This window comes from Panthera onca, chromosome A2, assembly GCF_046562875.1.
Source record: "Panthera onca isolate mPanOnc1 chromosome A2, mPanOnc1 haplotype 2, whole genome shotgun sequence".
Classification (NCBI taxonomy): domain Eukaryota; kingdom Metazoa; phylum Chordata; class Mammalia; order Carnivora; family Felidae; genus Panthera; species Panthera onca.
Genome location: NC_138340.1, coordinates 146129459 through 146155452, shown reverse-complemented (window position 1 = coordinate 146155452; position 25994 = coordinate 146129459). Strand labels below are relative to the sequence as shown.

The 25994-nt window shown below is 51.5% G+C and overlaps 1 protein-coding gene across 4 annotated transcripts; it reads right to left on the bottom strand.

Moving 5' to 3' along the window:
• Positions 1-1175: 1175 nt before the first annotated feature.
• Positions 1176-22526, bottom strand: CPA5 (carboxypeptidase A5). 4 transcript variants are annotated; one of them, XM_078439446.2, is made up of 13 exons: positions 22010-22526; positions 21441-21500; positions 20727-20938; positions 18772-18853; positions 17599-17733; positions 8672-8770; positions 7717-7818; positions 6432-6533; positions 5977-6087; positions 5442-5532; positions 2384-2583; positions 2009-2093; positions 1176-1488 (listed from the first exon to the last, which is right to left on the bottom strand). In XM_078439446.2, the coding sequence occupies exons 3-13, from the start codon at positions 20840-20842 to the stop codon at positions 1301-1303; spliced, it is 1311 nt and encodes a 436-aa protein (XP_078295572.1). In that variant the 5' UTR covers positions 20843-20938; positions 21441-21500; positions 22010-22526; the 3' UTR covers positions 1176-1300. The 4 variants fall into 4 exon arrangements, with proteins under 4 accessions (XP_078295572.1, XP_078295586.1, XP_078295591.1 ...); XM_078439460.2 differs by having other exon boundaries at positions 22140-22526; XM_078439465.2 differs by having other exon boundaries at positions 22144-22526.
• Positions 22527-25994: the final 3468 nt, after the last annotated feature.

Sequence of the window (25994 nt, the reverse complement as noted above, 5' to 3'; positions counted from 1 at the left end):
AGTTTGAGCCCCGTGTCGGGCTCTGCGTTGCCAAGCGTGGAGCCTGCTTGGGATGCTCTCTCTCTCTCTGCCCTTCCCCTGCTCATGCTGTCTCTGTCTCTCTCAAAATAAATAATATAAATAAATAAGTAAATCTAAAAAAAAAATAAAGAAACCTCAGGATTGGGAGGGGGTGCATCTTGTTTCTTCTGTCTCAAAATATTATCCCTTCTCTCCCTTAAATAAAGTGCTTACTTAGTAAATGCCGGGCTGGGACTAACGGCTCAGTGCAGGACAACCATGGTGACTGTGGCAAAGAGGGGGGGAAAAGAGGATTTCCTCTCCCTGGATGTGTGGTGCTTCGCCGTGCTGGCCCTGACTGGCCGTGACTCTGTCCAGGACCACCGGAGACTGCGAGGGTGCCCAGGAGGAGCAGGTCGCAAACCAGTGACTTGTTCACTCTCCTTTAGAGGGTGAATGGGATCTTCAAAGAGGGGGAGTCTGAAATGAACCCCTGACCCCTACCAACATAGGAAATGAAGCAGGAAGAGGAAGAAGCTGCCTGCCTGTCCCCACCTCTCCCTCAAGGTTGATCAAACATTGTCCCCTCCAGGATCATCTTAGGATGTAAACACCAAGGGGACAATGTGCCTACTAGCAGCCCCCAGCAGGTGCGTTGTCTGCCGTGGGCCTGGAGGACCCACATTTGCAGGATAAGCAAGTGTAAGGTCGGCTGGCCCCTCAACCCTCCTGAGTACCTGGGGACTGAAGAGGCGTTTCAAGTGCCCCTCTCCCCTCCTCAGTGCAAGCCCAAAGGGGTTGGTGGCCAGCCCCAGAGGCCATCAAGCCTGTTCAAACTTGTATTTATCGGGGGAGAAAGGAAGATGGCGGCATAGGAGGACGCGGGGCTCACAGCGCGTCAGGCCGATCACTTAGATTCCACCTACACCTGCCTAAAGAACCCAGAAAACCGCCAGAGGATTAGCAGAAGGGAGTCTCCGGAGTCAAGCGCAGACTAGAGGCCCACGGAAGAGGGTAATCTTCCCAAGTAGCAGAGAATCCATATCTCACTAGAATAATTTACCTGCTAGTGCTGACTTTACTGTATCATCGATTTTCAAAAATTATCGTATGAAAAAAGTAAATAAAATAAATAAAAATAAATTAAAAAATTAAAAAAAAAAAAAAAACAAACTTGTATTTATCTCCTAAGGGGTCAGGGTTGGGGTGTGGGGAACAGGAGGCATCACTTGGGTTTCAGGAGGAGCCCCGGTCCTCGGGGAAGGGAATGAACCTTCCTGCTCTGCCCCCGGTGGTGTTGTTAGTAGGGGTGATTCAAGGTGTGTTCCATGATGGTCCGAAGCGCCAGCCACGTCTCCTGGGCCGTGGGGATGATCTGGGAGGCCGGCAGCAGGAAGCCATAGCGCCCCGTGTCCCGGAGCTCGAAGGTGAAGGAGAACTTGATGCCATTGTCATAGGCCCAGTCGACAGTGATCCCGCTGGCCACATCTGGATGTAAAAGGGCAAAGAAAAAAAAATTAAAAAAAAAAAAAAAAAGGGCAAAGAAATGGCCCCCAAAGGAAGAATAGGGTGTTTTGCTAAGAGGCATCCCGAGTGGTAAGTGGGCCCTGGGAGCTTGACCCCAACTCACCCCGGACAACATCAAGCTTCCTGACCCAGGCCTCAACCTGGGCCACCCCCTGCCCTCTCTCCCCATTCTCTCCCCCCGGCAAAGGGAAAGCTCCTCGAGGCCACCACCCTTAAGATCTCCTCTCTCAGGGACCATCACAGAGCCAGGCATTGGGAGTTGGGCATTAATTAGTGCTGCAGAGAAGCAGCTGCCTGTTTCTGGGTGCCACCACTCACCCCTCTATTCCGATTGGAAACCAGCTCTGACTCAGCCCGGTCAGACCTATGGCCCGGCCCTGTGGCCAACCAGTGCTGCCAGTCGGCAAAGAGACTGCACCCGCCCACCCCCCCGGTGGATGTGGTGCCGAAAGCAGCAGCCAGGAGGGCAAGGGTCACTCACAGAGGGTGGTGCTGATGCTGCCATAAATGTACCGGATCCCGTGGACCTCATACAGGGCCTGCGCTGCGTCCTTGGCAAGATCGTACTGCGAGATTACATCCAGAGGGTGAGAGGCCGGGGCTCCCCGTGCTCCCACACCCTCACCAGCTGCTGAGAAACGGGAACTCCTGGAAGTTGGCTATGCAGATGACTCTCACGAGAAGGGAGCACAGCACCTCCGGCTTTGAACTTGACCACATGGGAGCACAACAAGCTCTCCTCTCCTTCCTACCGTGGGGTCAACTAACTGGTCCAGACCCTTGTTTCAGAGTGAGGGCCTCAACCCTGTGGGAGCCTGCCTGATGCCTCCCCCAAGCCCCCAGCAGCCAAGCTCACCAACTCCTTCTGGTTTGGAACAGGCTCCGGTGAGCGGCCATAAGGGTACATGAGCATCTGAGAGTAGCTGTGAATGGAGATCAGAGCCTTGATGTTCCCATGGGATGTGATGAAGTCCACGATGGCAGCCACCTCTGGCTCCGACTGAGGGGAGGGCCCACGATAAGTCTCAGAGCAGGGGTTGTTATTAGAACCATTTCCTGGAAGAAAAATAAAAGCACCCAGAGGCTTCAAATTCCAAGGCTTGGGAAAGACACTTACTGCTCACAAAATATCCAGCGACTCCTCCACATGTCCCAGCCTCCTTTGCAGTTTGGTTGAGGCCATGTGACTACTTCTGGCCAACGAGAATGTGAGCAGTAATGAGGTGTCACTTCTAGCTGGAGGCTGGTAAGAGCAGGCATGACTTCTCCACACTCTCCTCAGTCTATGTGGTTGAAAGCAAAAACCTCTAGATGGAGGAAACATCCCGGATCCTTCTCTCACGATTGGGAGAAAGCTGCCAAGGAGAGTCACCTACCCACATTGAGCTTCCTGTGCATGAAAAACAAACTTTTACTATATTAAGCCACTGAGATTTGGATGGGTATTTATCACAAACCCTAGTCTTAGAGGGCCAACCACACCACGACTCAGCGACTCTGTTGCCCTTCTTTGCTCTCCATTTCTTTTCTTCCTCTTCTGTCTGCCTGCCCTCCCCAGGGGCCGCATCATGGGGGGCTGGGCTGGGGGCTGGTCAAGATTTGGGGTTTATTTGGAAGGAGCCATCCCTGTTCTTCCTCTTCTTCCTCCTTCCTGAAATGACTGCGCACAAGCCCAATGCAGAGGTCAGGGATCACCCCAACTTCTGGAGCCTCCCAAGGATGCCAGAGGACCCCCCCCCCCCCGCCCCCAGACCCTCAGGGCAGTGCACTGGCCCAAGGACCGGGGGGCCTGGCCCATGGACTGGTTCGGATGCTGCACTAGGATTGCAGCAAACCGGTCCTCCCCAAGAGCGCAGGGGAGGGCAGCGTTGAGTGGGAGGGATGGTCTACAGATTACTCATTATGCAGCAATTAAATTAAGGCAATGATAAAACCATAAACAAAATCTTCCAGCCTGAGTCACCAACCCAGACACACACTATTTCTGTCCACAGGCAGGCCCGGAGGCAATTCTGTCACCGGGGAGTGAGACCCCCTCGGTCTGCGGTCTGCGGGTCCTCGCCCGGGGCGGGGACCCTGGTGAGAAGGGGATGCGCCTGCAGGAAGCAAGGGTGAGGAGCGGCCCCACAGGCTGGACAGTGGCCCTGTTTGTTGTGTCTGCCGGGAGCTTCTGCACTTGCTACACTTGTTGAATGACAAACAGCAACAGATGAGCAGAGCGGGGGAGGCTGAAAGCTTTGTCTGCGTTTGCAGCCCACGCAAGGAAAGCGGTTCCCCTGCCAACGACCAGGTGGCTTTGCCCAAATATGGAGAAACACTTCAGGCCATTAGTTCTGGTTTGAGCTAAGCAGCATAAACTAATCTTCCCCTGACCAAATGGGAATTAGCTGCCTGCCTCTCTCTGACGTTCATAGTCAAAGTCCTCTGAGCCTGCCTGTGTCACAAGTACCTGCTAATGGATTCATTAGCTATTTATTTTTCCTTCTCTGAAAATGTAATTTGTAGCAAGGGGAAATCTCTGGAAGGACATGGTAAATTATTAAAAGCAGTAATCTTTGGGTGGTGGGATTATGGGAGCTTTTTGTCCCCTCTGGGCTTTTTTTTTTTTCCATACTTTTTTTTTTTTTTTTTTTTTTTTACATTGTATATATACTGATTTCCTCCAGCCCCCTGTGGTGAAACACACAAAAGTTATTTTCTTTAAAAGGTAATTTGTCTTTCTGCTAGCCAGTCTGTCTCAGGGTCCACGGGTACTCACTTCAGCCGGTTCTGAGGGGCCCTCGCGGATTGCAACTTGGGGCAAAGTGGCTGGTCATTTGAAGGTGAAAACACCCATTTTTACACGGTTGTGTTCCCTTACACAAGCGGTTACACACACAGTGCCAGATCCTCAGGCAGCCCCCACACCATGGGCTGAGCGCCTTGCTCTGGATGCTTTAGACGCTTATTTTTCAATGAAAACAGACTGAGAGAAGCTAGATTTTCAGTGATGGGCAGATCTACAATGTTCTGTCTCATTGGTCTGGCCATCCATCTGCGGATCTGCTTTTCCACGGCAATGGCACTGCCTCCTGTGGAGCCAAACTCTGACCCCACTACACCCCCAGAATAGGGGGTGCCCACGCAACCCGTCTTGGCTAGACCCAGGATCCCGTTCATCAAATCGCTGCATTCCCAGGGTCCACATACTAGTCCCTAGGCTTTCTGGAGACCTCAGTTTCCCCATCTAATCCCTATGTCCCCGGTGTGGTAAGGGTGATAATCAGGAAGAACACCAAGAACTTGAGAGGAAGCTGCCCACCTCTGCCTGGAAGAAATATGGCCCTGCAGATACGCACCAGTCCATCAGCCTAGGATTACAAAGCAACTGGGTCGCAAGTAAAAACCAGGCTCAAGTCAGTGTCAATGATAAGAACTTGGCTTATTTTAGATTTAAACTACTGTTCTGGCCTCCCCAAAGGGCAAATTTCAGGTCATGACTCTCGGGAAATGAGTTTGAAGGCATTTTCTCTTGGTGGGCTCCCTACAAGGAAGGGCTGGAGAGATCTGGGGGGCATATAAACTCTAGGTTTTCAACAACCAGCAAGACTATCTTGTCCCTCCTGAAGGGACAACCTGAAGACTCTCTTGTACCTTTCCCTGCCATATTTAGGATTTGACCCCTGCAGCAAGGAGCCGTTTCCCGTGTTTCCCACGAAGCTGGAGCGGATGCGTACATGGCCCACGCATGTGCAACCCCTCCCCATATCGCACAGCCAATCCTAGGCGTGTGCTTGCCTGTTCCTGCCATGACTCACTCGCATTAACTAACTACATTGCCTCTCCGGTTATGAGTCCACATAACCTGACTGTGTGAGAGACGTGCCAAGACGACCTTCTCCAGCCCTGCCCCCAGGTCCAGCAGATTGCCATACCTCCAAAACCTGACTTCCAGTTCCTGTTAAGATCCACACCGATGCAGAAGATTCCAGGTCTGGTGGACTTGTTCTTCCGCCACAGGCGGTTCTGAAAAGCCCAGGGCGGGGGACATTCACCCCTTTCCCAGGGATGGAAGCCTCCAACATCCTGTCCTAGGAAGGGGTGGGGGGTGTCTGGTGGGACAGAGAGGGGCAAAAGAAAGGAATGCCTAAGGCAGGATGGGGCTGCTACGAGGCTGGGCCAAGACTGCAGATCGCCTATGGTTAAAGCTGTGGTGTGGGGAGAGGCCCGAGGACAGGCTGCCAACAGTGGCCTTCCCTGGGCAGCAGGACAGGGGTTGAGTCGCAGCTGTAGTACCTGAGTCACCTGCCTGCCTTCGTGAGACTCTCCACCAGGAGCCCCTGAGGGGCCAGCCCCCAGTGAACCTCAGCTCAGCTTCCCAAAGCCACAGTGACTGTTCCTGCATCCCCCCCCACCCCCCACCCAGAGCTGACCCTGACCCCTGACCCTCTCCCTCCCGAATGTCCTCACCATGCTGTGGGTAAACGCAAACCCATCAGGGTTGGTGACGATCTCCATGAAGATGTCCATGGCGTTCAGTAGGTCCGTCAGCGTGCGGTCTTTGCCATATTCAGTGACTATCTGCAGGCCAGGGCAGAGTGGGTACAGGGTGAGGGATGGGAGGCGCTGGCAGGCTCTCCTCTGAGGTAGGTCAGGACTTCTGCACAGCCAGTGGCCGCGGGCAGGGGTGGCGTCAGGCCATCAGATACATTCTCTGCGGGCTTGGAGGTTAAACAACTAGAAGGCGGAGGGTGGATGTGGGCGCTGCGCTGCAAAAGGCCAGAGCGCGTGGCAGCTGTTCCAAAGGACAGGGGAGTAGAGAGCCCCCGAGGTTTAAACGAGCCAAGTACAATCTCGCAACCAGGGGCGCCCTAAAATAGTCGAGTAGCCGCCACCCCAGCCCCACCCCCATCATCTGTGCTGACCTTCTTGGCGGTCCAGATGCCAGTGGCATGGGTGATCCACTCCCGGGAGTGGATTCCAGTGTCGATCCAGATGGCCCGGCGCTGAGGTCCTCCAGTGCTAAACTGGGTAAAAGCACCGGGTCCCAAACAGGTTTGAACGGAGACAGCTACAGAGCTGTCCCTAGGCTCCCAGAAGGTGGCCCCAGGTGTATGGGCACTGCCTGGGGCGGCCCTGTGTCCCGAGACAGGGGCTGTATATGCAGGGACCTGTGCATGGGTCCGTGAAGTGCACACGCGTGGGAGCCCCGGTGACACAGTGGTGCACTGGGGAAGCAAGGTGATCCAGCTGGAAGCACAGAGCTTCCCAGGCCTGAAAGTGTCTGAGACTAGTGTTTCTCAAACTTTAAAGGGCACACGAATCCCCCCGCATCTTACGAAAATGCAGACTCTCAGTCAGTAGGTCTGGGGAGGGGTCTGTGGTTGGGCGTTTCTAACGGGCTCCCGGGGGGTGCTGCTGCAGGTGCCAGGACCCCACTCTGAGTAGCAAGGTCCTAGGTCACATTAAAGAGAGGACACGGACAGCCCCTGGGGGAAATCAAAGCAGGGAATGAGGAGGTCAAGTCCCAAGTTAGATGAGAACACTGGGCCCTCTGGAAGAGTCCCCCAGGGCCGTCGAGAGCTGGAGCGCCGTCTTGTCTGAGAGCTGGACGTCAAGTGCCTTGAGGGGGCCCTTTAGGGCACATACTAAGACTTGTTTTTGGCTTGGCTCGACTCCACACTCCTACCTATCCTGCCTTCTTCATGACCAAAGCCATTGCCGCCGTCAAGTTTGCTCCAACTGTTTCCAGTGGCCCCCGTGAAGGGCTGGGAGGTCTCCCCACAGACTCGGGCCTATCTGTGGGGCTGCCTGAGCCAGATGACCTCAATCATTTGTAAATGAGGCCTCTATCTCCCTTCCCATTTCACAGATGAAGCAACCAAGGGAATAGGGAGAATGCTGACTCACCCGCATTCACCTCCCAAGACCAGGGGTGATGACCACCACCCTGCAATTCCATCTCCTTTGCAACCCTCCCACCTACTTCCTGACCCAGGACCTGCCAGGTCGCTGCACCATCACCTGTCCGTACCTGCGAGAGTAGGTCCCTGAACACCACAGCCCCAAAGCTGTGGGTCACCTCAGGGCAGGAGTATACACATCTTCTCTGTCCCTAAAACTCCCACCCTGCCATGACCCTACGTGAGTTCAGTCTTATGCCAGGGGCTCTCACTGTAGAGTCTGGTGGTCAACACTGCCCGCTTTTACCTTCAGGACAACAATGGACCGGTTTTCAAAGCTGTGGCCGATCCGAATTTTTGAGACTATATCTGAGTGCTCGGCTACAAAGTTGTCGATCCAGCTATATATCTGAAAGGAATGAAGTTTGTCAGACCGGCAGGGAGGCAGGGAGGGGCGGGGCCCAGGCTCTCCCCGGATACCCTCCTTCCCCCACTCCACCCTCCCCGTGCTGTCCCACCTCCCTTGAGGGTCTAAAAGGACCCGGCGGGAGAATTGCACACATCAAAGACGCGGAGCTGGTGTCGAAGGCAACTGGCCCTGTGCAGAGCTGAGCCTCTTTCTGGAAGAGGAGTGTCCTCACCCTACCCAGTCCCCAGGGTCAACCTGCAAGGCTCTCAGGGTGGAAGTTTCTCTTGCTTCCACTCTCTTGGCCCATTCAGTCCGTTTGACAGACCCCACAGACCCAGCTGTTTTGGTCTTCTCGGCCCTTAGAGATTCTAAGCCGTTTGAAGGCAGGACTATTTATCTCGGATGCCAATAAATACTGACAGGCCATATTAACCCCTTCCCTCACTCTTTCAATGTACATAATTGAATTACCAAACATATGGGAAAAAATGGATCTTCTCTTCCAGGCCATGTGAAACGGGAGAGTAATGACAGTGATACCAGAGGGGACAATGTCAATCCCATCACATCTTTTTCATGAAAATGGAACCTATGCTCCTCAGTCCCGGACCTGCCCTGGGCTGTAGTGTTGCGTTCTCTCTATCCCTATATGAATCCTGGCTTCCGGACCTATTTGAAGCTGTCTGTCTGACAGACCTTCCCCGGGTGTCTGCTCTGCTCTCCAGAGACTCCCCAAGAGTCATTTCACACTCTCCCATGGGCCTCAGAATCTTTCACTAGTCTCTGCCTGAGTCGGGAGACCCCGAGGGCCCAAAGGGACAAGAGAGCCCGGAGCTCAACTGGGCAGACCTACCTCCTCCAGGGTGTGGTAAGAGGCGTAACTGAAGCTGCTGGTGCTACGCTCCAACCGGCGGGATTTGGCCATGGCTTCTCTCTCCTCATCCAGCAGCACCTAGGAGACAAGAGCACATACTGGAAGGGAAGGGGAGAACCGGGCCAGGCAGGCCTCTTCCGAACCCCGCATCGGCTGGGCCGCACACAAAGACACCACCGACACAGGGGAACGAGCCACCATGAGTGTGAGCTGTGCAGTGGGAGGAGATGCCGGTTGCTGGATGATTCTGCTTGGCCAGCTGGTGTTCGTGCCTCCATTTCCCAAATAAGCACGGGGCGAGGAGTCCGGAGAGCTGCATTCCAAGTCTGCCACCAACTTGCTGTGGAGCCCTGGCCTTAGTTTCCTCAGGATGGAAATTAGGATAGCAATATCTTGCCCTGCCCAGCTCATAGGATAAAATGTAATAAGGGATATGAAAGTATTCTAGAAGAGGGCTCGTGATCTATTGCCAACATTGTTTTTGCCTTAGTTTCCTTAGCATGGAAATTAGGATAGCAATATCTTGCCCTGCCCAGCTCATAGGATAAGATGTAATAAGGGATATGAAAGTATTCTAGAAGAGGGCTCGTGATCTATTGCCAACATTGTTTTTGCCCTCTATGAACACTGCTGAGTCAAGGCTCAAGCTGAACCACGTACACTGGACCCCCTGGGGGAGCAGAGAGCCCCCCCGACCCACTCTACTCTACCCCCAGGGGGTAGCCTACACAGTTGATGTCCAGGCCATTTGGGAAACCAGCTATGGAGCAAGCTGATCCAAATAATTACAGGACTAATATGCCAACAATCTTTTACTTACTGTCTTAACTGCCTCTTAAACACAAGTATGGATGAACCAAAAGCAATGTCCTGGGCATCATTTGGAGTTGGTACTCCGCCCACACTCAGTACTTCTCACTGGCCATGGGGAGGGCATACAGTTGGATTGGGTTGCCCTCCCACATCATTCTGGGACACTCTTCCCAGCTTGGGATTCAGTGAGGTGGGCAAGTGCCCTTCACCCCAGGCTCATACCCTTACACTGGCACCCAGGGATAGAGGCACCCCAGCACTCTGCACTGACCGGCAGCATGGGAAGTGCCTCGGCCTCTCTGCCACAAAGGGTGCTGGGAAAGCAGAAGACCTCGACCCGAAGTCACACAAGGGAGTCTTGATGATGTCTTGCTTCAGGCAGAGCCTTTCAGTTTACCAGGCATCCTTATCCTCATTATCTCCATTGGTCTGGTCAGATGACCAAATGACAGGGCAGGAGTTCACTATTCATGTTTCAGAGATAAAACAGATTGGAGAGGTAAAGGGACTTAATGGCAAAGCCAACAAGGGGCAAAGGTGAGGTAAGAGCCCAGACATCCTATTCCTAGCCTTGGGTTCCTTAAGGCTGGCTAGCTATCAAAACTAAAGGTGAATAAGAATAATAAATGTATATATTATATGTAATACTAAATAACAAACATAAATACGCACACATAGATAGATATACATACCTATAGGTATATACTGTTGACCCTTGAACAATGAGAGGGTTAGGGGCACCAACTCTCCCACAGTTGAAAATCCACACATAACTTTTGACTTCCAAAAAACTTAACTACTAATAGCCTGCTGTTGGCCAGAAGCCTTACCAATAGCATAAACAGACAACACATATTTTGTATGTTATATGTGTTATATATTGTATTCTTACAATAAAACAAGCTACAGAAAAGAAAATATTATTAAGAAAATCATAAGAAAGAGAAAATACATTTATAGTACTGTACTGTATTTATCAAAAAAAAATCCATGTATACCCACACAGTTCAAACCCAGGTTGTTCAAGGGTCCACTATATGTTTATCTGTGTGTGTGTAGGTATGTATATGTGTGTGTATGTACAGAGAGGGCAAGAAAATGTGTAAAATGTTAACAACAAGTGAAAAATCCATCATACTATTCTTGCAATTAAAAGGTGTTCTGAAATAGCAAAAAAAGTGTGGTGCCTGGGTGTCTTAGTCAGTTGAGAGTCCAACTCTTGAATTTGGCTCAGATCATGATCTCACGGTTCATGGGATCGAGCCCCACGTCGGGCTGCGCGCTCAAAGCACAGAGCCTGCTTGGGATTCTCTCTCTCCCTCTCTCTCTCTCTCTCTGCTTCTCCCCAACTTGTACTTGCTTTCTTTCTCTTTCTCTCAAAATAAATAAAAGTAAAACATTTAAAAAAACTATTTGAGGGGCGCCTGGGTGGCTCAGTCGGTTGGGCGGCCGACTTCGGCTCAGGTCACGATCTCGCGGTCCGTGAGTTTGAGCCCCGCGTCGGGCTCTGTGCTGACAGCTCGGAGCCTGGAGCCTGTTTCAGATTCTGTGTCTCCCTCTCTCTGACCCTCCCCCGTTCATGCTCTCTCTCTCTGTCTCAAAAAATAATAAATAAACATAAAAAAAAACTATTTGAAAAAAAATAACAAAAAAGCAATACCCTGAGCATAGAAAAATAAGACAGTAAAATGTCAGAAAATACCACTATGAAAACAATGCTTGTTAGGATAGAAAGATTATGATTTCAAGCAATTTTTAAATGTTCCCTATTTTTATATTTTGGCAGCATGCTTGTCCTACTTCAATAAGTAAAATCTTCTAATGAATAAATAATACTAAAACAAAAACAAAAAGGCCCAATGGCTAAAATAAAGTAGCAGCCATGGACTCTTCAGTCCCAGGGCTGGAAAAGAGGCATCACCACCATCCCCGCAGACGAGGCCGTTGTCCAGTGCCCACTCACCCTGCTGCCCCAGTCAGCTTGCTCACAACCCTCAAGTTCACAGATTTAAAAATGGGACTGGAAATCGCTGCTTGGGCCTCATTTTCTTTTCTTTTTGGGCACCGACCACACGTTAGGCAATTGTGATTGCAGTGTTTTTTGGCTGAATTAGCTAAGCTGGATACATTCCCACTTGGGCAAAGCTGGGATTGCTGGGCAAGTAAGGAAGCCTGGAGGAGCCTTGACCCTTGCTGGCACAGGCACCTCCCTGGGACACTCTAACAAAAGGGACTTGTCTTCTCCCAGGAAACCAACGGAAATCTCAGCAGCCCACCGTGACCAGTGTGTGCCCATCACTTTGGGCCGGGCACTACCAGCTGTGGTGAGCAGCCGCAGGGAGCCAGCAGCCGGGGGCTGGTGCACCCGGAAGTCCCCCTCCAGTCCCACCGAGATGAACTTCCTAGGGACTGGCGGAGGACCTGAGGCGGTGGGAAAAGGTGGAGGACAGGGAGGAGAAATTGGGAAGCTCTTCCCACAGCCCAGGGACACCCACAGCAGCAAACAGCTCCCAGGAGGCCATTCTTTGTTCCACAGAACGGCTTGGGGGCAAATGGGAAATGGGCACCAAACTGCAAATAACTTTCCAAACACCCTCACAGCCCTGTGAATGGATGTGACACCCGCTCACAAATTGGGAATGCTCAGCCCTCACAGCTGGGCCCCAATCCCAAGAACGCTAATCTACCCTGGCCTGAAAAATACACAGATGTTGGCTCCCTTCACAAGGCCGAGAGGGGAGAGGGGAGAACTGAGAACGCAGTCTTGCCACAGGCTCGGGGAAGCCTAATTACAGCCCTGTCAGGCTTCTCAGAGAAAAAAAAGAAACGACTCGGAAGCAAGCCATTTGCCTCCCTGGAAGCCATAACCTGACAAGGAAAGTAATACCTTGGTGTGAATTAATTTATGACAGGGGTGAGGAAGGATGGGAACATTAAGCAAAGAACAGCACCTCCAGGATGGAGGAGGGCAGGAGGCCACGGGAGGCCCAGGAAGGGCGAAGCTGACGCCTGAAGGGAACCAGCACTCGGCCGCTGAACTCCAGCCGCGCAGACGTAAAATGGACGCATCTCCCCACCCCCCCCCCCCGGCCCCCACCCCCGCTCCGTGACAGCAGCAGTCACCCCTCCTCATGTGTCCCTGGCCTTCTCTAACAGGCCCAACATTTGCAGAAGCAGCTGCGTGGCTGGTAGCAAATGCAGTCTGTGCCTACGTGGTGGGTGGCTACAGACCCGGGGTTCTTAGCGCGGACCCCCTCAGAGGTCAAGGCTGAACGGGTGGCTGCACTGCCCCAAAGGCAGAGTTAAAACCACCCACACAAACAACAGTGACAACTGTGGAGGAGGCAGATGGCTCAGGAGCAAAGAGTGCAGGGCCCGGGGCCGGGCTGCCTCTGGTTAAATCTCAACGCCATCACTAACGGGGCACTAATCTCTCTGGGCCTCGGTTTACCAAAGTATTCATCTCTCTCTGTGCTTTCAAACATGGGGGTCACGTTAGCACACACTTGAGCACATTCTTTAAGGGGTTCCCGTGAGGCTTAGAGGGGTTAATACACGTAAAATGCTTGGAGCGTCGCCTAGCACGAAGCCATGAGGAGGAGCAAGAGGAGGGTGGCAGGGCGACAGTAATTTGGGGGGTGACTCACCTGTGAGCAAGGTTTTGAAAGCAGCAAGGGAATAAGTCATGCAGGTATCTGCAGAAACAGCATTCTACTCACAAGGACCAGTAAGTGCAAAGGCCCCGAGACGGGAATCTCATCAAGGGCCCTTGGGCAGGAATGGGTCAGGCAAGTTCAAGGAACAGTAAAGAGGTCCAGGTCTCTGGAGCAGAGCGAGCCAGGGGAGGGCAGTCAGTGACGAGGGTGTTGTACTTCAGGGCCATTCTAAGGACTTGGGCTTTTACTCTCAGTTAGGAAGTCATTGAGGGTTTTAAGCAGAGAAGTGACATAATGGGATATAATATACAATAATAATAATAATTTTAAAGGCCCCCTCTGAGTGCTGTTTTGAGACTAGGCAACAGGGAGGCAAGGAAGGAATTAGGGACAGCAGTTAGAAAACTCTTAGAACAATCCAGGTGTGGGGCTGACGGAGTGCTGGCCCAAGGTGGTAGCATAGAATGGTAAGATACATTTTATTTATTTAGTTATTTATTTATTTATTTATTTTAATGTTGATTTTTGAGAGAGTGGGGATGGGGCAGGGGAGGGGCAGAGAGAGGGGGACAGAGGACCCGAAGCAGGCTCTGTGCTGACAGCAGGACGCGAACTCACGAACCGTGAGATCATGACCTGAGATGAAGCTGGACGCTCAACCGACTGAGCCAGCCAGGTGCCCTGGTACGATACAATTTAAAGGGAGAGCTGACGGGATTTGGTGAATGTGGGATGCGAGAAAGGAGTTGAGGACGACTCCAGGCTTCTTGCCTGAGTGACCGGAAGGATGGTGTTGTCATTTCCTGAGATGGAGAAGGGCTGTGGAGGAGCAAGTTGGGGGGGGGGGGGGGGGCTCGGTTGGGAACGGTGACATTTGAGACGCCCGTTAGGCAGGCAGGTGGAAATGAGGAAGAGGTGGTTGGAGACCCGAGTCTGGAGTTCAGGGTGAGTGTAGGAGTCTGGCTGGAGATGCAAGTATGGGAATATTCAGGAGGCTGAAGGTATCCAACGCCGTGATCTTGAATGAGAGGATCCAGGGGAAGTCAAAGGACAGAACTGGGAGATAGGAAAATGACATGCAAAGGAGAGCCAGTTAGATGGGATGACATCCAGGAGAGGACAGTGTCCCGGAAGCCAAGACAGGACATGTTTCAAAGACGAGAGAGCAACCAGCTGTGCTAAATAAGGTGGAAGAACAACGGGCACTCAAAGTTGGCCACTGAGTTGGACGTAGGAGCTGTGGGTGACGAATGTCAAGGGCAGTTTTGGTGAAGTGAGGGGTGGACAGTCCACCCACGGAGAAGGATGGAGGTGGCAAGTATGGCCCGTATTTCCAAGAGTTGCGCTCTTCTCGGCTTCTCGGGGAAGCCGAGAAATGGGGTGATAGCTGGAGACGGGGGGACGGGATCGAGAGAGGATTTTGGGGGGTAAGAGAAATAACTCTACATTTGTATGCTAATGAGAACGATCCAGTAGAGAGGGGGAAATTGGCAAAGCAATATTTACACTAAATTGCATTTTGCTCTAGATGCTCAGAGCCCGGGTGATTTTTGTGTTCTCCGTTGTGCTTTCCCCTATTTTCCAAATTATCTAACATGAATATTTATTAATTTTGTAATCAGAAAAAAGCCATTAAAATCCACAGAGCTGATTGCTCAAGTGAAGCTTTTCCATGGTGACTCATCCTAGAGAAAAAAAAAAAAAAAAAAAAACAACACCACCAAAACCAAAGGGCTGAGAAAAAAGGGGGAGGTGAAGAAAAATTAAATGCAAATAGAGCTCACTCGGAATCAGATAATTTCTTGCCTGGCCCACTGCAATTTCCTCAGCCCCCTCCTGCCTGTCAGTCTCTCCCTGCTCCTGTCCCCAACTCAACATTGTCACTGTCAGAGGGATTTTTTTTTCTTAAATGCAAATCTGATCCCGTCAGAGCCCTCCCATGGCTCCCCCATGATTTTTCGGGATAAATCTCGACCTCTTCACCCAACAGAGGATGCCCCTTGTGATCTGGCCGGGCCTCACTGCCAACAGAGCGGGGGTGGGGGGGGCCCTTCCCCTCCCGGTCCCCCTTCGCCTGCTCTTCAGCCGCACCGTAATTACCGCCTTCTCAGAGCCTCCCTACGTGCAGAGCCTCTTGTCCTCGGCTCCCATAGCAACCTGCTGCACGCCATCAGCTCCATCAGCAAGCTCATCCACTCCATTGTAATCACTGCTTTACTCCCCTCCACTCCCCACCCCCGCGACCCGGCTCCCCTGGATACGGAACCGGAACCGGAGTTCCGGTCTTTGTGTTTCCTGCACCTTGCACGCAGTAGGTATCTCCATATCAGTAGATGGAACAAACGAACCCAGCTCTTCCATCTCAAGCACGCGTCTGATCACAGCTTAGGGGAGGGGGGGGGGGGTGGGCAGGGCAGGGAGCAGGGGACACTTCCCTTCCTCAAAAATCTCCAGCACCCCTGGCCAAAGCGAAAGCCGGAAGCCGGCACCAAGGTTTTTCACGCTCCCTCTCAGCCTCGTGCTGCCGAGCAAACACACCCTCACTTCTTTCCTTTCCTCGCATCCGTGAATTCAACCAACATTTATTAAGCCCAACCGAGTGGCAGATGCCATGGGAGGCGCTAGGGCATAAAGATAGATAAGAGGCCCGAGCCTGGACCTTGAGGGGCTCAGGAGAGGGGGCCCTGGAGACAAAGACCAACCTAATAGCAAGGCCTCTGTCTGGGCACACTCTTTCCGAACCTGCCAACAGAGTCATTGTGGAGACCGTTGAGGGCCCGCCGTGCAAGAGACGCTACGCCAAACCCTGCGGCAGAGAGATCTGGAAGATTCAGAAGAGATTAGGCCCCTGCGTCAATAACCGAACCGTAAGGCTAGAGGCCAAAAACCTGAGTGGTGCAAAGCCTTCCCCTCCTGTTAGCGCCTCTGAGCTTCTCTCCTCCTGGACACCCTCCCCCTCGTCACCACAAATCAACTCAACACGGCAGCCTCCCCTACCCCCCCCAGCTCCCTCCAAGCCAAAATGGGATCTTAAGTATGACAATGGGAGCTTGATGCACTGCAGACAGAGCGAGGTGTTGGGGGAAATCCTGCCCGGCTGGGTTAGGGCAGACAGTCCAGGGCATCTACTGACAGGGAGTAAAAACGCCCCCAGAAGGGATTCCAGCCTGGGGACGACGGGGGGAGGACAGGCCGAGGAACGTGAAGAGGACAGCTCCAGAGGAGCCAGGGGGCAGGCTCAGAGGTGCCTCTGGGGCCATTCCTGATGTGCAGAAATCAACAGAACATTTTGAGAGACCTCTTCGCATCTGCTGGCTCAATGCTGCGGGCTTTCAGGGCGGGGCAGAAGCGAGGAAATGCGAACCTGAAGATGCCCGCGTGGGCGAAAAATGAGAATTGAGTGCTGTTTCTTTCGATGTGGTCCCCTGTCTTGTCTGCGGGAGTTTCCCCATTTGGGTTTGTGGGGGATTAATGAGAGGAAGAGGCCACCCCTACGCACTGAGCAGCAAATACATGTGCCCCATGAGGGACAAAGGTCTGGGCATGGATCTGAGTGGCCCAGCCCGGTGCGTTCGCGGGAAAGGAATGCCCCTGATGCGTTTATCCCTTGGCATGTGATGTCATGTGTGTGCGCTCCGGGAGACTGGGTTCTCAGAGAGTAGCTGCAGCGCGCCGTGGCTGGGGAGGAATGTCTGGGGCTGCGATCCTGCAGGGGCACCGCAGCATCTGTGGAGGGGTGCGGCCAGAGGCGCCTAACCGGCACGCGGTGCCCACAAGAAGCGCTTTAGGAAGGGGGCTCCTTGGGATACCCTTGAAGACAGAACAACAGAAATAAAATGTCACGGTGAGCTGCGCCGACCAGGGCGGGCGGGGACACTGGCGCGGCCGGGATGAAGGCTCTCTGTCTGTCCTACCCGAGGGTGGGTGTGCAGCCCTCCCAAAGCTATTCCCCTGGGAGGATCCTGCCTGGGAGAGGAGCCTGGGACCTCCTAGTACCGAGAGCCTGGCGGTACAAGTGTCGTGGGACAGCCAGGACGGCAGGGACGGTCAGAAAAGCAAAGGGACTCTTCCAGAGCTGCCTCCCCCGGGTGCCCAGGAAAGACCCGAGCTACTTGCTCCTGTCTCCCTCCTCCTTGGTCTCCTCCTCTGCTGTGAGCTGCAAATCCCCCCACAAGAGGACTCGTCCACAAGTGACTGCCACTACCACACGAGGAGGACGTCCCCCCCTCCCCCGACCGTGGGCTCTGTCCTAGATTTTACATATTCTCTGAGAAGTGTGAGGTGTCGTTCCTTCTACAGCAGGTCCACAAGAATGCAGACGGAACTCTAGAAACCTGTCCACTGTGAGCCCTGGGTTGCTTTCCTCTGGGCTGGGCTCAAACCAGAAAGGCACGTGGAAGGTGAAACCCTAGCCATGGTGCTGGGGCAGGACCTCACCTGGATGTCCTTTATCATGACGCTGTAAGCAAGGCCGTGAGAGCCCAGGTAAGCCTTGACGTCTTTCAGTTCAGAGAAAGGAACTCTCATATCCACCGGGAGGCTGGGCCTGGCTGGGCCACGCCAGAAGTCCACCTTGGCCACAAAGGAAAGGAAAATGGGATGTGTTTAATCACGTGTCCTCATACATGATCCTGTGGGCACCTTAGACAGGCAGACGGTCTTCTTCTCTTAGACATTTAAAGGGCCCCAGGTCCAAAATGAAAACCCTCAGGCCGAGCACAGAGATGGGGGCAAACAAAACCCCCGAGCTGCGTTTCTTTCTCCGATTCCGAGCACCCTCGCTCCCAGCCTCCCTCCAACTTCGCCTGGACCCCAAGAACCCTAAACAGTTGCTAAAAGTGAGACAGCTCATCATACGGGGCATTCACATGGACAAGAACCCTGGTCAGAAGGGGGAGGCATCGCTGCCCTCAAGCCCTGGGGAGGGGGGGGAGGAACCCGACCTGGATTCCCATGACCTCCAAATGCTACGTCTACTCACCAACTTGGAAAAGGGAGAGAATTGTTATAAAGTGCTATGAGTCCTGGTAGATAGGGGCACTCAGACGAATAGGGACAGGGGCTTTGGGCCACATCCAGAAACACCTGGTTGCTTCGGCAGCCCTCAAACAAAACCCTTCTACTGTAACTGTTGAAGAAAATGTTTTCCATTGTGGAATACTCGCAGAGGACAAACGTTCTCGGAAACAAATGCTCGGGCTGACAGGGACGAACCCAAATAAAACACAGGTTCGCCAAGCTGAGCCGTTTCAGCGGGGGAAACCGATGTGTCCAGTCTGCATACTAGTTGGCATCCCACCCAGAGACATATGTACTCCCCGGGTGGCTTCCGGACATTCCAGTCATTTGTGAGGTGGCCCCTGACAGGGTCTGCTCGGCAGCTCCCCATCTAGGACGGAGGAGAAGGCCAAGAAAGGCCACCCAACTCTCCGGGCGAGTGTTCCCAACCTTTCCGGAAGAAGATCCCACATTTGATTTTCCACGGTGTTGTGATCTTTGGCAGATATGATAGGGGCAGGTTTGGGGTTCGGGGAGCAGGACAGGGGGCTGGAGATGCAGGCCACTGTAAGAAAGTGGAGAACACGCTCCCCAGCCCTGAGGAGTCCTCACCTTCTGGGGCTTCAGGCCCTCCAGATCCCTGAGAAGTGAAAGCTGCTTCTCATTTTTAGCCAGGACTCGAAGAACCTGGTCTCTGGAAAGACACAGGGAGGGTGGAGGGAGATGCTGAGACGGCTCCCTGGAAGGCTGGGCTAGGGGACCCTGAGGACCAGGCTGAGGGGACCCGGCAGGAAGGCTGGGAGGCTGGAGGAGACTGAGCAGAAGGACGTGCCACTCTGGGAAGCACGCGAGTCCTTCAGCATGGGACAGCGGTCGCTCCAGACCAAGGACAGACCACCCGAGCCACTAAATAAAGCCCGTCACAACTAGTGACGAACCCAGCAGCAAGACAGGGGAGGAAGTATGGGACAGGAATATGGGAGAATGGAGGAGGCCTGGGAAACAAAAGGAACGAAGGGGAGAAAAGAATAGATACAGAGGGCAGGGGAGACCAACAGTGGCCCCGAGTGCTCTTCGTACAAGGGCCGAAGGCCGTGGTCTGTCCAAACCCTGTGCCCCTTCCAGGCTTCTCTCAAGAGCTTGAGGACATGGAAGGGGAGATGAGCCTCACGCTAACATACGAGAGGAAGCTGAGCCCTTCCCATCCCGGGGGGAGGCCGCGAGAGGCTGTGCGCGTGACCTCCGGTGTCCGCCACCCGGGATGCCGCTGACTCCCTCCCTGACTGGCTTGGATATCAGGGAGGATGAACCCCGCCCCCCCAACCCCCTCCAATCACTACTATGGGGATACTTTGGGGTCATTCCCATTAGGTGACGTCTGGGAAGCTGAGAAACATGTCCCTAGAGGGCCTGGGGTAAAATCCTAATGCTTATTCGTATTCAAAGGAGGACAATACTGTATCCATATGGTAGGGATACAGAGTCTTCTGGGGGTTACTAACGTCTTTAAGAATCAGAGAAAACCAGGGGCACTTGGGTGGCTCAGTCGGTCAGGTGTCTGACTTCAGCTCAGATCATGATCTTGCAGCTGATGAGTTCGAGCCCCATGTCGGGCTCTGTGCTGACAGCTGACAGCTGGGATCCTGGAGCCTGCTTCGGATTCTGTGTCTCCTTCTCTCTCTGCCCCTGCCCCACTCACGCTCTGCCTCTCTCTTTCTCTCAAAAATAAATAAACATTCAGAGCGCCTGGACAGCTCAGTCAGTTAAGCGTCCGACTTCGGCTCAGGTCATGATCTCACGGTTTGTGGGTTCGAGCCCCGCGTCGGGCTCTGTGCTGACAGCTCGGAGCCTGGAGCCCGCTTCGGATTCTGTGTCTCCCTCTCTCTCTGCCCCTCCCTAGCTCATGCTCGCGCTCTCTCTCTGTGTCAAAAATAAATAAACTTTTTTAAAAAATTTTTAATAAAAATAAATAAATGAATAAACATTCAAAAAAGTTTTTCAAAATCAGAGGAAACCATCCCCCCAGAAAAAAAATAGATAAACAATTTTACATATAAGCAAGAATCGGGGGAATCTTGGAGCCCTGGAAACTTCCCCATGGGCTGCAGATTAAGAACTCATGCTGTGGAGGGGGAGCGGGGGGGGGGGGGAGGTGGCGCCTGGGTCTGACTTCTGCTCAGGTCATGATCTCGTGGTTCATGAGTTCAAGCCCCGCATCAGGCTCTCAGTGCAGTGCCTGCTTGGGATTCTCTCTCCTTTCCTCTCTCTGCCCCTGCCCTACTCGTGCTCTCTCTCTCTCAAAATAAATAAATAAACTTAGAAGAAGAAGAAGAAGAAGAAGAAGAAGAAGAAGAAGAAAAGAAAGAACTCATGTGGGGAAGGACAGTAAGAGAGCTGCTTGTCCCACCCTTGAGTGTGAGAGTGGGAGATTATGGACCTGAATGGGAAGTGAGGTCCCAACTCCCTCTACTTTGACCAGGTCCCAGGAAGACAGCCTCCTCCCTGCTGGCACATCTGGTCCCCAAGCTCTCAGCAGCCCTTCCTCCCACTATGGAGCAGCCACTCACCCTGTGAAATTCATTTGGCCCAAAGCTGCTGCCAGAATAAAGCTGAAGACCAGGAGCATCCACCTGTCCACAGGGGACAGCCCAGGGCCCACGCCTCCTCCAGGGGCCCCCTGCATGCTTCTTCCTTCAGGCGAGCTTCAAGCCCTTTCTTCGTGCGCAGGCATGGCCGAAGCCTCAGGACAGGACAGCACCTAAAGGCCGGCAGGCCCGGCCTGAGAAGGGGCGTTAGGTTCTCTCTGGGGGAGACCCAGCATGTGGCTCCCACACGCAGGGCCTTGACAGAGCTAGGGCCACCCCTTCCCATGGCTAGGCAAATCCCCTCCTGGCAAGAGGAAAGAGGAAAAGAGGAAGACGAGGCTCTTGGCTTTCCTTCCTCCCTGGAGGTTTGCTGGGCCAGCCTCTGGTGAACATCAAGTCCTCCTTCTCCGGAGAAAGAGAAGAGTAGCTGGAAGGCCCCAGGAAACCACTCCGTTCCTCCCTCCTCATTTAATTCTTTTCTTTTGCTCTCCTTCTCCCTCCCCATCCGCTCACGCTTCCCCTGGGCCACGTCCCCCTTACGCATAAGGGTGTGGACGCCATTGAAAGAACGCCGGGTTTAGAGACAGGGACCATGGGCTCACTTCCTGTCTAAAAGACCTCGGGCAACTGCCCTAATCTCTCTAAGTCTCAGTTTACTCATCAGTAAATGGGGTTAATAATACCTCCCCTCCCTACCTCACAGGGGTTGGGGGGAATATTAGATGAGACAACGTGGGTGAACTGGCTTGGCAAAGCCTGCAAAATAGAATGTATTATTATTTCCAAGCATTAACTCTTAGTCACAGCTGCATCTTAGGTCAGCACTCCAGTTGCAGTGGGGAGAAGGGGGACAGAAGGGAATAGAGAGGGGAACAAAGGAAATACATATAGCACGAGAAGGAATTCAGTGAAGACTCCCTTTTCTCTATGTTCGGCTGGCCGCCATTATGCCGGCACAGGTAGTGGATTTTCTGCCAGACGTGAAGGTCACTGCAATCATTATAGTTCTCAACAGACAGCAGAGTCAATTTCTCAGTCCTGCTGAAGGCCCACACAGCCCCCTTTATGGGCTGGGAATAGCAGGAATAAAGCCGAGGCCAGCACACAAAGCAGTCATATTGGAAGGAGAGAGTGAAAGATGATGTGTGAATGGTAAATGATGAAACTAACAGAAAATCCACAGGAGGCGGGGGGCGGGGGGGGAAGGCAGAGACTAAATCCAACAAAGTTGTTCAGCAGAGGACGTCAACAAAAGGCCACTTAACTGTCACCGGCGATTCTCAGAAGCCCCCCTCCCCATCCATACTTTCCCAGAATGGCCAATTAACTGGCCATGTGTGCAGAGAGGGGAGCTCTTTTATTGACAGAATGCCCTGCTCCCACACCCCGCCGGACCTACTCCATTATTTCGTGGTTCAGTTGTTCAGACATGCCAAACTCTCCTAGAACCCTGGCTTTGGGAACTCTCAGACAGAAACATTAACAAAGGGTTTAAGGACCTAGAAAAGAAAGCAATTAGGCTTTCCACCCAAGTAACATTCAGCCTTAGTAGAAACAGGAATAAAAGAATGTCCTAGTAAACAACAGCTCAGGAATTTAAAAGAAAAAAGTGGGATGGTGCTAGGCACCAAAAGTACCCAGCATCGTCTCGCTCAAAAGCATCATTTAAGTCACTAATAATAAGACAACTATCCCTGTATTTGGTTTAGGGTTGGGATGAGAGAGAGAGAGAGAGGGAGAGAGAGAGAGCGAGAGCGAGAGCGAGAGCGAAAGAAAAAGAGAGAGGAAGAGAGAAGAGCAGTTCGGAATTCTTGAGAACTTCCAGTAGAACTTTCTGTGATAATGGAAATGTTCCGTGCCTGTGCCATCCAATAGGATAGCCACTAGCCACTCGAAATGTGGCCAGTGAGACTAAGGAATTGAATTTTTTATTTGATTTCGTTTGAATTAATTTCACTGATTTAAATACCACGGTGGCTGATGGCTATCATATTACACGGTACAGTTCTATGGGAATTCACTAGCCCTAAAGCAGTGCCTTCAATGGCTGGATATGAAGCAGAGACACACAGTGGGGTTTGACTTAATACCTAATATTTGCTTCTAACCAAAAAATAATTATTCATCTAATCATTTACTCAATAAGCGTCTACTGCATATCTATAATGTGCCAGGCACTTGCTTACTAGGAATAAAGTATGGGAATAAAACAGAGAACAATACAGACCTGGACCTTAGATTTCTAATGGGGTGAGTAGACAATTAGTTTAAAGAGCATATAAATAATTCTAAAAATATAGCTGGCGTATGTGCTCTAAGGCGCAAATACAATCTACCATGAGGACAGATAACAAGGACTCCGCACGGGCTGAGACAGGGAGAGTTTCCTGAAAGAAGTTTTGTTGGAGGACTTTTACCTCCCGTGAGTGGGTGGTTTAGACACCCAAACAACCCTGCCCACATGAAACATTTTATCCACTAAAATTCTGGATAAAATGAAATATTTTTAATAACTTTTAAAACACATCACTGAGGGGCGCCTGGGTGGCTCAGTCGGTTAAGCATCCGACTTCAGCTCAGGTCACGATCTCACGGTCAGCAAGTTCGAGCCCCGCGTCGGGCTCTGGGCTGATGGCTCAGAGCCTGGAGCCCGCTTCCGATTCTGTGTCTCCCTCTCTCTCTGCCCCTCCCCCGTTCATGCTCTGTCTCTCTCTGTCTCGAAAATAAATAAACGTTAAAACACATCACTGAGTGGGCATGAAAGTAAGAATCTACAGATCCCCAAAAGAAGTAAAAGGCAGACATCAGAGAAGTCAGCAAATTTTCCCCACGGAAGAGTTCCCTCAACCGCAGAGTCCTTGATCTTCCTCCTGGAAGAACATACCTAGCGTCTATGGCTATTTTCCTTCTGCTTGAAGTATAGCTCTTAAAACTTTCCTTTCGTGATAGTCTCCGTTTTCATTTGTTTGAAATTTTTGTTATCTTGCTTTCATTCTTAAAAGAGTTTAACTGGGTATCAATTCCAGGTTGATTATTGCTTTTCTGTCAGCACATTGGAAACATCCTCCCACAGTCTTCTGGCTTCCATTTTTACCGTTAAAAGGTAATTAATTCGTCTATTCACTGTTCCTTAGTAGGTGATCTTTTCCTACCCCGGGTTGCTTTGGAGATCTTCTTGTCTTTGATGTCCTTTAGTTTTACCTTCATGTATTTATTCTCCAGCTATCCCAAATAGACCTAGAGACTCAATGCAATTCTGGTCAAAAACCCAACCATTTCACCAACTGTCACAAGCTGATAAAAGTGTATACCAAAAACACGAACAAACAAACAAGCAAACATCCTAAGAAGAGTCAAGACGATCCTGAAGAACAGAAGATTTTCTCTGCCAGACAGGAAAACATATTATAAAGCTATAGTAATTGAGACAGTATGGTATTGGCACAGAGAGAGCCCAGAAACAAACCGAAGCATATTTGGAAACTTCATTTTTCACAGACTCGGCACGGCAGATTACTGTGAAGCAGACAGACTATTCAATACGTGTCACTGGGACAATTGTAGGTATAGATGGAAAAACTGGAATTAAATCCCTATTGCACCACATGTAAAAAGCAATTCGAGGTAGATTCAAATACTTACAGGGCGCCTGGGTGGCGCAGTCGGTTAAGCGTCCGACTTCAGCCAGGTCACGATCTCGCGGTCCGTGAGTTCGAGCCCCGCGTCAGGCTCTGGGCTGATGGCTCGGAGCCTGGAGCCTGTTTCCGATTCTGTGTCTCCCTCTCTCTCTGCCCCTCCCCCGTTCATGCTCTGTCTCTCTCTGTCCCAAAAATAAAAAAATAAAAAATGTTGAAAAAAAAAATTAAAAAAAAAAAAAAAAATACTTACATGTAAAAGGCAAAACTATAACACACTTGGAAGACAACGTAGAGAATATCTCCTGACACTGGAATAGGGAATGATTTTTCTAAATAAGACACAAACGGGAAAAAAAAGAACATAAACCTTCCCATAGAGGGAAGGATGGATAAAATCAAGAAAATTAAAATTAAATTAAATTTTAAGAACTTCTGTTCTTAAAACCCTTGACAGAGTAGAAAGCTGACTTCAGGGGCACCTGGGTGGCTCAGCTGGTTAAGCATCCAACTCTTTAATGTTTATTTTTGAGAGAGAGAGAGAGACAGAGACAGAGATAGAGAGACAGAGAAAGAGAGAGAGTATGAGGGGAGGAGGGGCAGAGAGAGGCAGACACAGAATCCGAAGCAGGCTCTAGGCTCTGAGCTGTCAGCACAGAGCCCGACGCAGGGCTCGAACTCACGAACTGTGAGATCATGACCTGAACCGAAGTGAGGCATTTAACCAGCTGAGCCACCCAGATGCCCCAGGAAGCATCGGATTCTTGATTTCAGCTCAGGTTGTGATCCAGGATCATGGGATCAAGCCCCACCTCAGGCTCCATGCTGAGTGTGGAGCCTGCTTAAAGTTCTCTCTCTCTCTCTCTCTCTCTGTCTCTCTCTCTCTCTCTCTCTGCCTCTTGCCCCAGCTCACATGCGCATGCATGCACTCTCTCTCTCTCAAATTAAAAAAAAAAAGAAAAAAAAAGAAAGCCGACTTCAAACTGAGAGGACCTATTTGCAACACATAAAACTGGAAGTAAACTATTGATATCTGTGATGTACCAAGAACACCTGTGCATTAACTTTTTTCACAGGCAAAATATATGAATGCCATTTCACAGAAGATGACTCACAAGTGATCTTTTCAAAACATGAAAATTTGTAATAGGGGAAAGCAAATGAAAACTGCACTAAAATTACCGTATCACACCAACCAAATTGGCCAAAATTAAGAAGTCAGTCAATAGCCAGTGTCAGCGAGGATTGCGGGGGGCGGGGCGGGGGAGCAGCAACTTTCATTCACTTCTGGTGGAACTTGGATGAAATTACCTCGCAAAACAGTTGTTTCCTAGTAAAGTTGAAACGTTACCGCACACCCTACGCCCTGACAATTCCACTCCCACCTGTGTGGCCTGGAGAAACTCTTGCTCATGGTTACCAGCTATATGGACAAGACTGGATAAATGGGGATGTAGTTAGTCGTGTTCCTATAGGACACAGCAGAGTAGAGGAAATGGACCCGCTATAGCTACATGCATCCAGTGGATGAAACTTGGAACCATAAAGCTGAGTGAAAGAAGTAAAATCAGAAAACATACCATATGTTTCCACTTAAATGCACTCACAAACAGGT

Coding starts and splice junctions, on each gene's coding strand:
- CPA5 (XM_078439451.2), bottom strand. CDS start 20,842: ATGCAGGGGGCCCCTGGAGGAGGCGTGGGCCCTGGGCTGTCCCCTGTG. Junction 7,819..8,671: donor CTTACCACACCCTGGAGGAG/GTAGGTCTGCCC, acceptor CATTCCTTTCAG/ATATATAGCTGGATCGACAA. Junction 2,094..2,383: donor TTCCAAACCAGAAGGAGTTG/GTGAGCTTGGCT, acceptor GTAATCTCGCAG/TACGATCTTGCCAAGGACGC.